Here is a 15,486-nt window from a genome sequence, read left to right on the forward strand (position 1 = left end):
AATTCTAGAATGAGATTAACTAGTAATACCCTTCAGTGGTTCTCATCTTACCTTTCTAACTGACACCAGTTGCTTCACAAGGTACCTCCAGATACCAGGATATCCTAATCACATGCAGGGTTCTCAAGGGTTCAATCATGTCCTCCATAATCTTCAAATTCTACATAGAGCCTTTAACAGCATACAAATTCATCAATATGCAGTAAATACCAAACTCTTTGAAAATCTCCTCTGCCCTAAACATCCAACAATCAAACACTGCTTGCACCTGACCCAGACTTGTATGTCCAGCATCTACCTGAAGTTCAAACCCAATGACCAGAATGAAGTGAGACAGCTAATGAGTCACCTCTCTCTAGAAACCCACAGCTAAAGGTTATTGGTGAATGCCATTCCTGCTTTGAATTTCGGCTTCATGGAGGTTGTTATTGCACACATTGGTTCACAGGACCAATACCTATGAGCCAGAGAGGGATAACTTTTGCAGTAATATGCTGTTTATCGAACAGCTAAGACGGTACAGGTATTTAAATGTTATACTCAAGCAACTTTGGCACTCAGTAATTGCGGTGCGCCACCCAAGATCTCATGAAGAGCAAAAAATGTGTGTCTGGGGCAAAGAAAATGAAATATTGGAAGAAACAACTAGTTATCAACCAAAAAAAATGAAATACTGGAAGAAACTAAATTATCAAACTTACCTGCAGTGGAAAAACTGCATCTTTGCATAGATGGACCATGTTGAACAGAATGCTATGGGAGGCCTAATGTATTGCCTTTCACCTGAAACCCACAGCTGAAGGCTACTGGTAAGTTCTAGCCCGCCTCTAAGTGTGGCCACACAGAAGTTTTGTCGTATACATATAGAGGACTTGTACATTTTCCCACTACTAAACTGTAGTTTCCTCCTGTTGCGTTTTCAGGATATTTTTAAAAGTGAACATGGCATGGTCATATCGCATCTATTTTCCCTTTGGTATTTGCTCCTAATACTCTTGCTAATAAGTTGATCAGGAGCTTGTTTGCCTTTAGTCTAATCCAGAGGCCATTTCAGAAAAACCTGATCACCACAGATTATGAGATATTGTAAATATATACTTCTGTTTGTCAATACTAAAGTATGCCCTTTGTGCTAAAATTTTACAGCATGGTTTTCCAACGTTTCTGAGCGTAATGTTATATATACATACAATAATACATCACACACGAGAGGATGTGGCATTACAGGTGCCCAGGAGAGAGGGGCCTCTCCACAGAGAAGTGCACTGCTGAAGACAGAAGGGAGATCCTCTACAACTCCATCATCCCACGATGCCCTGTAAGTGGCCAAAAGGCAGCACAGTGTCCTCCCTCACACTGTCTCAAGATGGAGTCGCCAGTGATCCAAGACTGGCAAGAGGAGAGTCTCACACCCCACGGGTCAAGTGGCCACCACAACGCACATTTCGTCATCAGGCGACGAGCGGCAGGAAGCCACAGTCGCACCGCCAGCGTGGAACATGTCTCTCGAAGTGACCAAATCTGCCAGCATACCCGAATGGAGGCAGGAATAAATGCCACGACGGCGCAGCCACGATGCCCTCGAGTGAAGAGAAGAGGAGCACCGCGAAATCCTGGAGGAGAGAATGGTGCCCGTGAAAGGTCCCCAAGACGAACAAGCAATTTCTACTGACAGGACAGACCTGCGACAGGTCTCCAGAAGAGTGAAGACCATCACAAGAACTTGACTTGACCAGCGAGATGTCCATGTGGGCCAAACATGAGACATGTGGCAGGATGCCATATCCAAGTGGGGACCTGGTCGGAAGGAGGAGAAGAGAGTGGCAGGACGCCACTCCGCAAAGGAAGGAAGAACAGTGGCACAATGCCACAGGGCAGACTATCACCACAGGTGGGCAGGAGAAAAAGGAGCAGAGCAACAGGACAGAGGACTCGTCGTACCTCCACAAGATGAGCGTGACCTGAGTCTCTCTCCAATGCTGCCCAGTGCGACCGTCCAGTCCCAAAGCCAGACCAACATCCCTGGAGATAGTCCAATGGGAGAACCAAATGTAGCCAGCGCGAACCGCGTCTCTCTCCAATGCTTCCCAGTGTGACCGTCCAGTCCCAAAGATTTGGCAGTCCAAGTCGGATGGCATCCCTGCTCCTCACTGCAGATGCCACGGGTGAAGAACTTTTATAGAATTGGGCTTTCGTTTGTATCGTTGAAGTTCAGCCAATATGAGACTTGAATTAATAGAGTACTCACACTGTTATACACTAGTGGCTGTAGGAAATAAATTACACAACAAACAAATAATGCTACCACACTAACATTATCAAGAGTAATAATACAAGAAACAGGTTATGGAAGTCAAAAAAGTTTTTTGTTTACTTAAAGACATAGAAATTCATCATAAATCAAAAATGGGGTACAGAAAGAATGCAAAGAAGATATCCAGGGAGTATATTGAATATTCCGCAGGTATATCATACAAAAGTCTAAACTGCTAGCGGATAAAACATAAAGATTCCTAATCAACAAGAAAATAGAAATAAATAATGAATGACTCTCATGCAGAATTAGACAAAGTTGTCGACGTTTCGGTCTTCGTGTTGTGTTTTCATAAGACCATCATCAGGACATAAACTTTAGTGCATTCGGATATGGACCCTTTAAGGTTAAACCTACAAGCACTTCCTAGCCAGGTCAGTGATGTTGGTTGAGGGGGTATAAGTGATTCGAACCCTTAGTCAAAGTCTGGAAACTGCAGCTTTTACTTCAACACACGCTTTCAATCTTGACGAAAAAAAGACGTGGGAAAGGTGTTTACAATTCATGTAATGGCATTCAATGCGTCGTCACGTTTTTTGAAAAATCGTGCGCTATCGAAAACTTCAGTCACTCTATTCAGTCACTCTTATTGGCCGCAGCAGCGTCTTCAGTCAAAACAGTTTATCTGCCCAAGCCCGCAAGGGTATATTGGGTTGCTCACCTGTTTATAAATTTCATTTTTGCACAGCAACGGGTGAAGAACAGCCTCAGCAAGAGGAAGACACGGGCTGCGTAGTCCCTCTAGTCCTCCTCACTCCACAAGGTCACCGAAGACAATAGATCGCCGCCTGTTTCCCAACTGAAGGAAAATCACTGTTATGTCATCGTCATCCAGGTGCATCGTCACCAAGGAGCATCGCACCACCAGAGTGGATTCCCATACTCCAGACAACCGTTCAACGAGGCGAGCCACCCAGAAATCTTCTGTCTGTACCCCTCAACCTAAAGCCTGCCGCAGTAGAGCATACCGACTATTGGAATAGCCACCCTTGGGGTTACACAAGACTTGGCTGTGGCCCTGTTGGGAGTTCCGCAGCAACCCCTCAGCGCAGCCTATGAAAAGGCCTGCACAGCCCACGCGGGACAACGGCCTCGATGGAGATTCTGTGAGAGGGGAATCCGAATAAGAAGATACGTCAGCAGCAGCTCCACAACAGGCATGGGAAGCATGGAGGTCACAGTCAAAGACTGGTCACCCATCGACCATCAGTGGATGGCACAGAACCGGAGTCCTGAAGGCAAGAACATCTTGACGGAGACACCACCCTCTGTGGCTCCATAAGCGACTTGGCTGTGAGTCCTGTTTCCAGTTCCTCAGCGACGCCTTCGCGCAGCTTACACAAAGCCCTCACAGTCCACACGGTCCCATGGCAGCCCATCAGGAAGGCCCTGCAGGAGGCCCCAGTGAGAGAGGGGTCCAGACGAGAGAGGAAAGTCTGAAGTTGCTTGGCTGTCAGGAGCTAGAAAGACCATCAAGCACGTCACCTCCAAGGAAGGACCTCACACACCGAGATCATCCCCAACAGCTCTAGGTGTGTCGTTCACCGGAACCTGAGCACCTGCAAGATCTCCAGAGTGGACTCCACTACCGCTCCAGATGCACTGATACTTGAACTTTGTAAATAGACTCCAACGCCGTGTGACCCGGTCGGCCAGAAGTACATCGCCAAGGCGGACTAAAGCATCCTAAAACATGCAATCCGAAGTTCCAGCACTGCCTGGCTGATGGCCTGAAGAGACTCATTTGGTGCTATGTGTTGTTTATTTGTTTTCTTCCAAGTTGGACTTTTGTTTGTTTCTTTTCATTAAAGTTTGGGAGATATGTAGTGTCTGGCTGGACACGTTCTAGTGTTTCACCTAGTGCTAACCCACACTTTCCACCCACCCACCACAGGCGTCAACGGTCGGGTGACACTGCTGCTAAAAGGGGATGGGCGCACGTGCCCTGGGCCAGTTACCAGTATATTACAATTGTGTCTGTGTGATCTATGCGCAAGTATGTGGGCCTAGCACCCTGCCACTTTACAAGGGGATCGAAAAGATGGTTAGAGTGTCAGAGACACAGAGGGAGTCCTCACTCCTCAGATGACAGACTGTCCCATTGCTCAGGTGCTTGAAACAAGTCCGCAGTCCAGGAATAGCGAGCGAGATTCTGCCCTTAAAGAGAGGATAGCGCCCGACTTGACAGAGGTAAGAATCTGCCTGAGAGGTAGACAGGGTGTACTGAGGCCCCTCTGATGTAGCGGCGTAAACCCGAAGCTGTGCATTTCCAGATTGAACTGTGTGCAGTTAAATGGAATGGTGCTTTCCCAGACTGAACCTTGTGTTAAGAGACTTGGAGCTGTGCTTCACCAGATCTGAGGTGTTTAAATGGGACAGGTAAAAGGCCCATAGCCGCAGCTGTGCATGCTTACTAAAAACTGTTTCACATCGCTTCGCAACTGCACCCCAATACTGGCCAAGCTTGATCCCCCCAACCCTCCACCCCCCAGAGGGACCCAGAGACAGCAAGGCTGTGGATTGTTAAGGAGCTAAGAGCGATGGAAGCAGTAGTTAGCGCACCATGAGCTGCTTATCACAGAACAGTCTCTAGCTTATTCTTGCACACTGTGCACTCTCCTCCTGCCTGTCTCAGACCTTCTCCGGCACACCAGAAGCTCTCCTCCTGTCTCAGACCTCCTCCTGAGCTCTCCTCATGGTTGTTTCAGGCCAGGCTCCTGCTCACCATAAACTGTCCTCTTTTCTTAGGAAGCCTTCTGCAGCACAGGAGCTCCCTTCTAGTGCCAGTCACACTCCTCCAAGCTCAGTCTGTGGTTGCAGTGTGCACCCACAAAAATGCAGCAGTGCAGCACTAGTACCTCTGCAACCCCCACCCCCTCTCCCACCCTTGCAGCTCCCCCTTCAATAAAGCATCAATGCCTGCCAACATCATAATGACTCTCAATGGCAGCCTTGTCCCCGGGTCCCTGAATATAGCAGCCCCCATTGCATAGACCAAGACATGTGAATGTGATATAGTCTACTAATAGGACGATACTCATGCCTTGCAGCTCCAGTGGCAGGCGCAGATCGCTGGCACAGTTTAAATTATGGTTCCAGTGGCGCGGGAGGGAATTGACAGACGACGAGGGAAAATAAAATGTCAAAAAACAAAAAACACTTACCTTGTGCTTGCTGTATCACTTGCCCTCTACAATGTGGTTGACTAGAAGGAATAAACAATGCCCAACTGCTAACCACAGCCAATCATGTGACCCAGAAATGCCTGCAGGCACCAAACATCTAGAACAAGAAAACGCCAACTTTCTAAAATTAGCATTTTCAAAATTGTAACTCAAAATCCTGCTTTACATTACAATTTCTCAGACAGCAAACATGAAATGTTTGTGTTCTCTATCAAATGTTAGCCCTTATTAAATGTAATAGGGCAACCCAATATTTGCATTTTCAGAGAGGTAGGAGTTTTAAATACCAGGACATGTAAAACTTAAACGTACATGCCCACCTTTTTTAATTGCAATGCACCCAGTCCTACGGGCTACAGAGGGCCTACCTTAAGATTAGCTTGTATGCATTAAAAGGGGAGTTTAAGACTTGGCAAGGGGGTTATATTGGCAAGTCGAATTGCAGTTTAAAACTGTATTCAGGCTGCACTGGCAGACGTGGGACATGTTTTAATGGTCTACTTAAGTACGTGGTACAGTAAGTGCTGCAGGCCCCCTAGTAGCATTTAACTTACAGGCCCTGTGTTTATGGTATCCACTTTACAAGAGATTACAAGTAATTTAAAAATGCCAATCAGGTGTGGGCCACTTTTACCATATTTTTGCGAGTAAGCCAAGCATTTTAGCACTGGTTAAGAGCGGTAAAGTGTGCTGAGTCGTAATGCATGCAAAAGCGAATTCAGAAAAGTAGGAGGGTAAAGGAAAAACTTTGAGGGAATACACCTTAAGGTCTGACTGGTCAAACAGATGTCTAAAGGCAAAAAAAAACTTTTGATTTGGTCCAGTAGGAATGGAGTTTTTTGGGGCACAATAATGCATTGCCTGCCTGGCTGTGGAAAGCATAGCTGTGTATCTCAGTGCCATATCCCAGAGGGACTTACCTCCTAGTGGTAAAAGGTGTGGTATTCTTATCTCCATTTGCCTTGAAACCCCAGGGAGGGCCAGAGCACCAGCGGTCTGGGGAGTTGAACACACAGGCTCCTCAGTGTAGTTATATCCCCTAGGAGGGTATGTACCCCTAGGTCTTGTCTTCAGGGTTGGTCTGGGAATCCCCTGGGCCTCATATCAACAGCCTGTGTGAAGTGCAGGCTCCACAGTGAGCTCAATCTTCCAGCTCCCCATATATGAGAACTAGAAGCACATTGCTGGAGATACCCCAGATGAGAGAAGAATACAAGTGTTGCCTCCCTCATTGTCAGCAAGAATCGAGCCTGGTGGGTAAAGAATCAAGCAAGGGCCACACGGCTGTAAAGGTTCTTTCTGGGCTGCAGTTTTAAAGTTGCAGGTGCACCACTTGGGACAGGAGCATCAGCATGGACAAGAAAATGTGCATGTGAGTGGGCACTCAACAAAAATGATCAAACAGTTATGCCACCAGGGAATCAACAAGGCCAGTGAAGTGCCTAATAATGTCCTGTGAGGCTTATGAATGTAAATATTTTGTCACGGGGTACCTCGTAAAGGGAGGGGCACCACAGGTGATCTTTAAATCATTAGAGGGACACTGAGGAGCAGTGATAGCCTCCATCATCTCCAGCGAAGCCATTGTCAACTTAATGAAATGTACCCTCAATTGTCCAGTGGAAGAGGTGTGGCGCAGTGGCCAGGGCACCTTACGCTGGAACCCGGGAGCTCATGGTTCAATCCCCGGACTGGCACCAGATCAGCCCAGCACCATGTGACTCTGGGCAATAGCTTGCTTAATCTTCCCGATGGCCCCCAGTGCCTTGACACATTCGGGTAATTGCTCGCGCTTTACAAATACTGGACATCAGAAGAATGACCTGAGGAGAGTTTTGCTTTAGTTTTAAGCATCTCTGGAGCTGGACGTTTGCCTAAAGGTTCTGGAGTCTATGGGCCTTTGCTATGAGGGTCTCTGATTGTTTTAAAATCAGGCAAAAGAAAAGGTACTATATTGAGCTATGTTGATCGTTGAAAACGTTATCGACTTGAACATTGATGACAGTAAATCATTACCTATGTTGTTTAATGCTTTTGAATAATCAAACCACTCTGTGCTTCACTATTGATTTTTATTGCGGTTGATTCTAGATTTTGCTTGAATAATATAGTAACACCTTCACAAAACCAGAAGGCCTGTATTTTATGAAAAGCACCTCTAATGTTGTGTTAGGCACCAAGGGCTGATTATTGTTCTTTTAGGGTACCTTTTAAGGTACCTACAGGTCACCTGGTTCAGGGTGCAATTAGGGGTTTGCCATACTACCTTTCATCAGTGTGCACCACTATTGGTTGTGAGGTCCTCTAGAGGGCGTCATCATAGGCATTTCCACCTGCCATTCTGAATATATATGAGTGGGGTATTTAGTAGTGTGCAGAAAAAGTACTTTTCCATTTATGATCACAAACTGCAACTCCCCTAAGTAAGCCTTCTTCTGCTCTTCATCGCTGTCCTGAGAGTTAAATGGTAAAAAATGGCACTTGGTTCCAACTGCTGTTGTTTCAACTGGGGTCCAGTAGCTCCTGTCTACACTGAAGCCCTCTGACCCAGATTTCTTAAAGTGCTTTTATACATTACATTGCTCCAGATAGTAGTTTGCTATAGTGTTGAAAACCACAGAGTTAATTTTTAGAGAGCTATATTGCAAAATAATCTAAGGGTGTTTAGCAAAGCCACTGGTTCTCCAATTAACACAATCTTGACAAAAATCTCGACTCAATAAAATATACTTTTAGTCCTCTGTTCAAATGAACATATATTAATAATAAAAAATCACTACAAGATCATATTTTTTAACATGCTGAGTAGTCCTAACCCAATGAAGAAGACGATCAAAGAAAACCTCTTTAGCTGTAGGGATATCAAATTGTGCAGTAATTTGAGATCCAAATATTTGTATCACACAGATGGAGTTGATGCCTTAAACCTACATTTGATTTGGAAAAACTGTTAAAACAATGCATTAATTTTAGCATCTTCAAATTGAACTGGTTAGTGGAAGTCGTGTGGCTCATGCTGTTGGTATGATAATTACACTTCTACTGCACAACTTAAGGATAGCTCCTACCTTAAGGTCAATCCGTGTGTTCTGAACTCCATAAGCCTTTTGTTTGTTGTGTTCTGAAGGGACTCCAAAAGTATTTTAAAAGTTTCATAGAATATCGTAAGTGCTTCAATAGATGATGCAGGACAAGAACATTTCAAGCTTGTTAACTCTTGTACCTCCAGTAAATTCTCCGGTCTTTTGAGAATGCACTGAATCAGGATTTCTAGTCCCTCGTGACTGACTCATCCCTGTTTTCGTGATTTGATGCTGTGTTCTTACATAAGAAAGGTTTACCTCAATATATTGAATACAACAAATTGAATGGTTTCTCCCTTAAGGGTAATTGGATTTTTTTTCTTTTTCTTTTAGTTTGGAAAACATCAGATTGAGGATCTTTTTAATGATCTACGGGATGGACGAAGTCTTCTGGATCTTCTTGAAGGGCTATCTGGCCAAAAACTGGCAAGTGTAAATTGCATTGATCAAACTAACACGCACAGTACAATGCCGTGCTATTGCTTTACACAATTCTACCAATCAACTTGACATTAACCACAATGAATTTAGTTACTTCCTCCGTTGATGACTTGACACATGTGAAGTGCTTTGGTCAAGTCATCCTGGAAGCAATATGCATGCATAACGTTTAGTAATATTGTTGAGGCAGAACATTTTTTGACAAGAACTCTTCATTTCCATAAACACCTCAGTATGTCGATTTTTGTAAATGTCAAAAAAGTGAACATGCTATGTTTGGTAAATGCTTTGACCATGCACTTTTCCACACACTTATTTAACACTTACCTGGGTCTTTCTGCTTCATTAAAGTCAGCCTGAAATCACGTATGTGTTAGTTATTCACTTATCCATTGCAGGTAGGCAGATTGCATACAAATCATTTAAGTGTATGTGTTGTGAATTAGTAATTAATCTGGGTCTAAACCAGCACTTTACACCCATTTCTTTTTCTATTTGTTGTATAAAGCGCATTGTTGGCACTGAGAAAAATAAATTATAAAAGTAAAAATATGTGATAGCAAAAGATAAAAACTAGCTCGACTGAGAAAACAATCATGTTTTTTGAGCTTTCCTAAATATGGGAGTTTGGACATCTGTCCGAAATATTTACTACAAAAGACTCATACAAAACGTTTGAGGCTGATTCTTTGAACAGACAGTAAAAGTTTATCTTTAAATCTCAGGGTGTGTGATGGATAATACAATGATAAACAGGAACTGAGCTGAGAGCCTTAGGAAAAAAACAGGATTGTGTGTGTGAGTCACACAGATTTGAATACAATCTAGTCATTCATCAGAAACCAGTGTAGAGACATCAAAACTGTGGTAATGACATGTCTAAGCCTACGACGGAGCACCAGCCTGGCAGAATAGTTTTGTATCTGTTGAAACTTTTGACTCATGTAGATGGGCAGATTAATCTGAATTCTATTTCAACATTCAAGTCACGCTGACACTAATACATTGACAATTTGCACAGTCTGAGAGAAAGTAAAGAGGTGTTAAATAGGTTTTAAGGAGCAATGTTGTAAATAACAAGTAATGACCAAGGCATTAACCTGGACATTTATAGATAAAGTAGTGTCTATATTTGCTCCAAGACAAGGCGGGTATGGTGCTAGGGAAGGTCCGAAAGGTTGGTCCAAGAATAGCAAATACTTGGTGGGACATGAGATCTAAGTCTTATCATCCTTTAATTTCAAATAGTTTGAACTCAGACTACCTTCAACTTTATAAAGATTACTGTAAACCTGCGTAGCAGCAAATTTCACATATCCTTCAATGTTAAAGGCTATCTGTGTATAATCACTGTAAAGAAGCAAATCTAAACCACAATAAGTATGTGGTTACGTATCTTCAAGTACTCTTGCACATCTGACCAATCTAAACCTGATGCCTGTGGAATATTTTTGCTTGGTCAGCAAAGAACGTTTCTAGGCAATTGTATCCTGCCACTGCCTGGGCTGGAGGTGAATACATCTTGCTCTTCATTATCCATCTGTGTGAAGAGTCATCACTAAATAAGGGTAAGATGAGCTAGCAGGATCATGCATAAATTAAACAGAGGAGAAAGAGTAGAGCCCTAGGAGACGCTGCAATACAGTTTTCCGATGGTGGAAGTAAATGCAGAAGCTGAAATGTCAATCTCCTGAGGGTGTAAAACTCTGATAGTGACACACACACTCACAAGCTGGTCATATGTTTACAGATTAAATCTGTCCAGATAAACAATGATATTCACACTGTTTTTGTTAACAGTGACACATACACTTATATGTTTCTTATCATGTTGTTAGAGAAACTCAGGGCTTGGTTTTAATGTAGGAGGTATTGATACTCTTTTTCCTGGAAGACTGAGTTCTGTACCCCCAAGACGGTGGTCTGTCCACCAGGTTTATATGCAGGTAGGCCTTTGGTTTATTCACATCTCTGCCATGATTAAACACCTCTATGAGGGCCATCGGAGGCGGACCTCCAATTTAGCCTAACTAATTTAAATTGGCAGAATGAGAGGTCAATTTTCACTGTCCATCAAGGCCTGTAAAACTGTTGCATTATTGGGCAGTAAAAACTGGTAAATGCTCCCCCCCTGTCTGCTTTGGGTTTAAAAAAAAGAAAAATCAATTTTATGAATTGCTCCGTCATGGTGACAGAGCCATGAACCAAACTTCAAAAAGCATTGACAGGAACCACCATCACAAAAGTTTCTACCAATACTTTAGAAATGACTGACAACTGATGGGTCATTTATACATTTTGCGGGCTGAGTGTTCTTGCACTGGTGGACCCTATGGGTCTGATAATGAGTTTAGTGGTGGGGCGCCAGGTTCACCTTGCCGCTGCACCTTCAAACCCGTGGTCGGCCAACCCGCCAGATTACAAGTATTCCTAGTGTCTGGCTGGGTTAATTTTTTATGTCTTCACGGCAGTACCCTTAAAATGGGCACCGAAGTGGTAATGCCAGAAACAGTTTCTGCACAGCATGGACTGAAAAGTCCATGCTTTGCAGCAACTGGGTTACATGCACACAGGGGGACAAATGTTGTGCCCCCCTGCATTTACCACATGGCGCCTGCACCCTTTGTTTCCTCTCCACCATGGTTTTCATGGTGGAGGAACTGCCATGAAAACTGTGGCAGGGAGGAAAACCGTAATAAGCTTCGTGGGACCACGGCAGTCCCACCTAGCATATTGCGGCATCCTAATCGCCGCAACACCGAAAGAGAATGTCAGTTCCCTGGCAGCTGCAGCAGGGATATGGTGGTCCGACTGCCCTAATTGTAATAGGAAGGTCAGAAGACCGCCGCCGCGCCCCCACAAGTCTAGTGGTCTATGGACCGCCAGTCTCATAATTAGGCCCCAAGTCCTCTGCCACGCCAATGGAGATTACTCTATCGCCAAATTATAAATTGGTCCTTCAGTGCTGACTAATTGACATTTGCACGCTTATTATAGTGATTCATTGGGCGTTATGCACTCTTGCATGGTAATTTGTAAAAGGAGTTAGTTTCTTTGACAAAAATGATGATACACACTCTTGGTTCTTCTGGGTGTCTCTGATCTTACAAGAATAAACAGCAACAGTGACACACGCTATTGACTCATATAGATGTTTTATGCATATTAGCTGCTGATTGCAAATTTTAAAAGTTTAAAATCCAACTAATTTGTGATCGGATTGTAGTTAGATTTTGGGACAGGGAAGTTCAAGAGAAGTTGTTAACATTAAGAAAAACTATTGCTTCTGGGAAATATTGCTGTTATTAAATGCAATGGTTTTTCACGCCATTCTTCAAAGAAATTTGTTTAAAAAAGACAAGGGACAGTGAGGTTTGTAAAGGATATCCTACTTCTGAAAATAACTGTAGAAGATATGAAACTTTTTAAAAAGCAAAATGACAAATCTTTGTCTTTCAAACAGGAAAATATATGCATTAGAAGTGTTTTTTTAATCATTCTCCCACTGGACATCCTTGCCTTGCAAAAAATACCACATGCAGAAAATGCGGCAAATAGGGTCATTTTGCTAAAGTGTAATAGAGCGACAAAAATAAAATCAATGTCATATATGAATATGATGCCAATGATGCATCATTGGATGAACATAATAGTACTAAGGATGTAATTCAGGTTGTTACTGGGAGAGAAGGTCATTGTGATGATCCATACACTGTCGTAGTAGTCAGTGGGATGGCTCTAAATTCACTTCTTGACTCCGGTGCAAGAATATCCATGATAACGAAAGAGCTTTTTAAAGACAATGGGGCACAAAAGTAACCTCTCCCTCTGATATATGTCTTATATCCTATGAAAGAAAGAATAGTGAGCTTTTGGGATATTTTGAATGTTGTTTGAGTTTCAGAGTTAAATACATTTTTGCTATGTAGCATAAAAGGACTAAACATTATAGACAGGGATCATCAAGGTTTACTTAATATGACTCTAATGTCCAGACAAAAACTCCAAGTTTCTTTAGTTATAGAAGAAACTTAACTTGATGAAATAAAGCCTTCTGGAAACCCATGGGCTTTCAAGTCTGTGTTTAGCAACAAACTCTGTAAGATCAAAGGCTTCAAATATAAAATCCCTGATGAAGAAGGAACCAGGCCGGTTAAAAATAGAGTAAGAAATGTACTGTTTAGTGTCAGGGAAGATGTGGCTCACATGCAAAAAAAATTGTTATGATGGTGTCATTGAGCCAGTGGAATCCTCTTTATGACTTTCCCCCATAGCTACAGCACAAAAGAAGAATGGACAATAGACAGTCTACATTAACCATAGGAGTATAAATATGGAGATGTGGGTTGAGTCCTACATCCTACCTTGCATAGATGACATTTTAACAATGTTTGTTGATGCCAAAAATGTTTAGTATGCTGAATCTGGCATCTGCATATCACTAAGTTGAACTTAATCCTTCCTGAAGACATCACAATGCATTTATCTCTCCTGTGGTACACCTATGTTCAAAAGTATAGAATATGGTTTGGACTTCGCTGCATCTATTTTTCAAAGGATAATGGTTTAGTACAGGCCATCATGAAATCACCCCTATCTAATGACAAAGATCAGCGTTCTACCTTTTTAGGTGTATGTGAAGTTTATTCACAATAAATCCAACATTTTGCATTAAAAAAACAGAACATTTGAGAGGTCTACTCAAGAAAAACAATGTGTTTTTGTGAAATTAAAAATGTCAAGCTGAATTGGTCTTAAAAACTAGAAATCGTTTCTGCCAGAGAAGTTACACCTTTTTACCTTACTAAAAAGTTGATAATAAGTATAGATGCAAGTACCAGTGAATTGCAAATGGGTGGGCGTGCGCGGAGAAATGAAGTCCACAGGTCACAAAGTGATTTTTATTAAGTTTCTTTATTTCATATTCAATATCCAAAAGACGTTTTACTTTCCAGCCAAAGCGTTCCGTTCTCCTTCAGAGAACTTCATCAGGGCTGAAAGAACACACAAATCATACCCATTTAGACACTACATAAATTAACACATAAAGAGAGAACATACAAGACAAAATAATACAAACTACAATATTACAAGAGCAACATTGATGTCAACATATGATCATACATCCTAAATAGACAATGAACACATTAAAAATAACCTGCACTAAGGAACCCTACTTACAACCACAATGAGAGTAAGGGGAAGGAAAGAAACTGTTTGTACTCTAGGACAAGAATCAACCATTCGAGAGTTCAAATTCCAGTACTTACAATGAAAACTTGCACAAAGTATATTTGTTTGTTATAGACGACATATCGGAGAGCATCGATATATTGTGTACAACAAATTTGTAGTTAAACCATAGCGATGTGGACACAAGATAAATCATATGTATAAGATAAAATTGCCCCAACACCCCATTGGAAATTAAGAAACGTTTGGATTCAAATGGATATTAATGTGAACCCCATTACATGCTTAGAGAAAAACCCCTCAAAACAAATTGAATTCTTCAAGAACACAGCGTGTTTACATTTTTAGTATAAACAACATTATACATTACAATATAAACAGTATAGTAAATATAGTAAATGCTACTAGTGACATTATTAGCATTTGTGGTATGTTGTTGATTGTTAAAGTTATTATTCAAGTATATTACTTCAGATTGTGCATTTACTACTTTAGTTATCAATGCTAAGGGTTCATGAAGAGGGGAAGATGTTCTGTTATATCTTTAAGTACACATGTACTTCTACGCATTCTACACTTAATACCAATAGAATGTTGTTATTTGACCAGCCTAGAACTATCCAAGCAGTATTATCCTGTTGCTGCTGGGCTAGTAGTAGATACATCTTTCTGTTCATTATCCATCTGTATGAAGAATAGAATCATCACTACAAATAGATAAGATGAGCTATCAACTAGCGGAATCATGTATAAATTGACAAGGGATTAAAGAATAAAGACTTTGGGCACCCTGCAATCCAGGATTTGGTGGGGGAGAAAATGCAGAGACTGACATCTGAAATGTATGTCCAGCAAAGAAAACTGAAAACCAGCTAACAAAATTCAGTCCGTAGGTACATGACAATCGAGACAGGCGAAAAGTTCAGCCAAAGCTAACACCATGCCTACCTCGGTGCTGAGGTCAGACCAGAAACCAATTTGTGGAAGAGGATGAACCAACTGTTTGGTCACAAAGTCCTAAAGTTGGAGAATCACTGCACATTGCAATGGTTTAGCCAGGTAAGGAAGATGAGATATAGGGTCCATATTAGCCAGTGTGTCAGTCTAAAAGTATACTTCTTTATGATGGGAGTGACTATGACATGTTTAAGACATTTAGGAACAGTTCTTGAGGCATAGAATAAAGAGGCATTCAGGATAGCTTTCAAGAGAGCAGATTCGATCAGTCAAAGGGTCTTATAATGCTCTTTGCACATATTACCTACTCCCC

General features: G+C 42.2%; 1 protein-coding gene across 7 annotated transcripts in view; it reads left to right on the forward strand.

Moving 5' to 3' along the window:
* The window catches only part of DMD (dystrophin), a 6,826,337-nt gene that overhangs the window by 505,031 nt on the left and 6,305,820 nt on the right, over positions 1–15,486 (forward strand). For all 7 annotated transcript variants that reach the window (XM_078657819.1, XM_078657824.1, XM_078657821.1 and 4 more), the window contains exon 3: positions 8,916–9,008. In XM_078657819.1, coding sequence (XP_078513945.1) covers positions 8,916–9,008 — 93 coding nt within the window. The remainder of the gene's footprint in view (positions 1–8,915; positions 9,009–15,486) is intronic.

The sequence above is a fragment of the Lissotriton helveticus genome, chromosome 8 (genome assembly GCF_964261635.1).
Source record: "Lissotriton helveticus chromosome 8, aLisHel1.1, whole genome shotgun sequence".
NCBI lineage: Eukaryota > Metazoa > Chordata > Amphibia > Caudata > Salamandridae > Lissotriton > Lissotriton helveticus.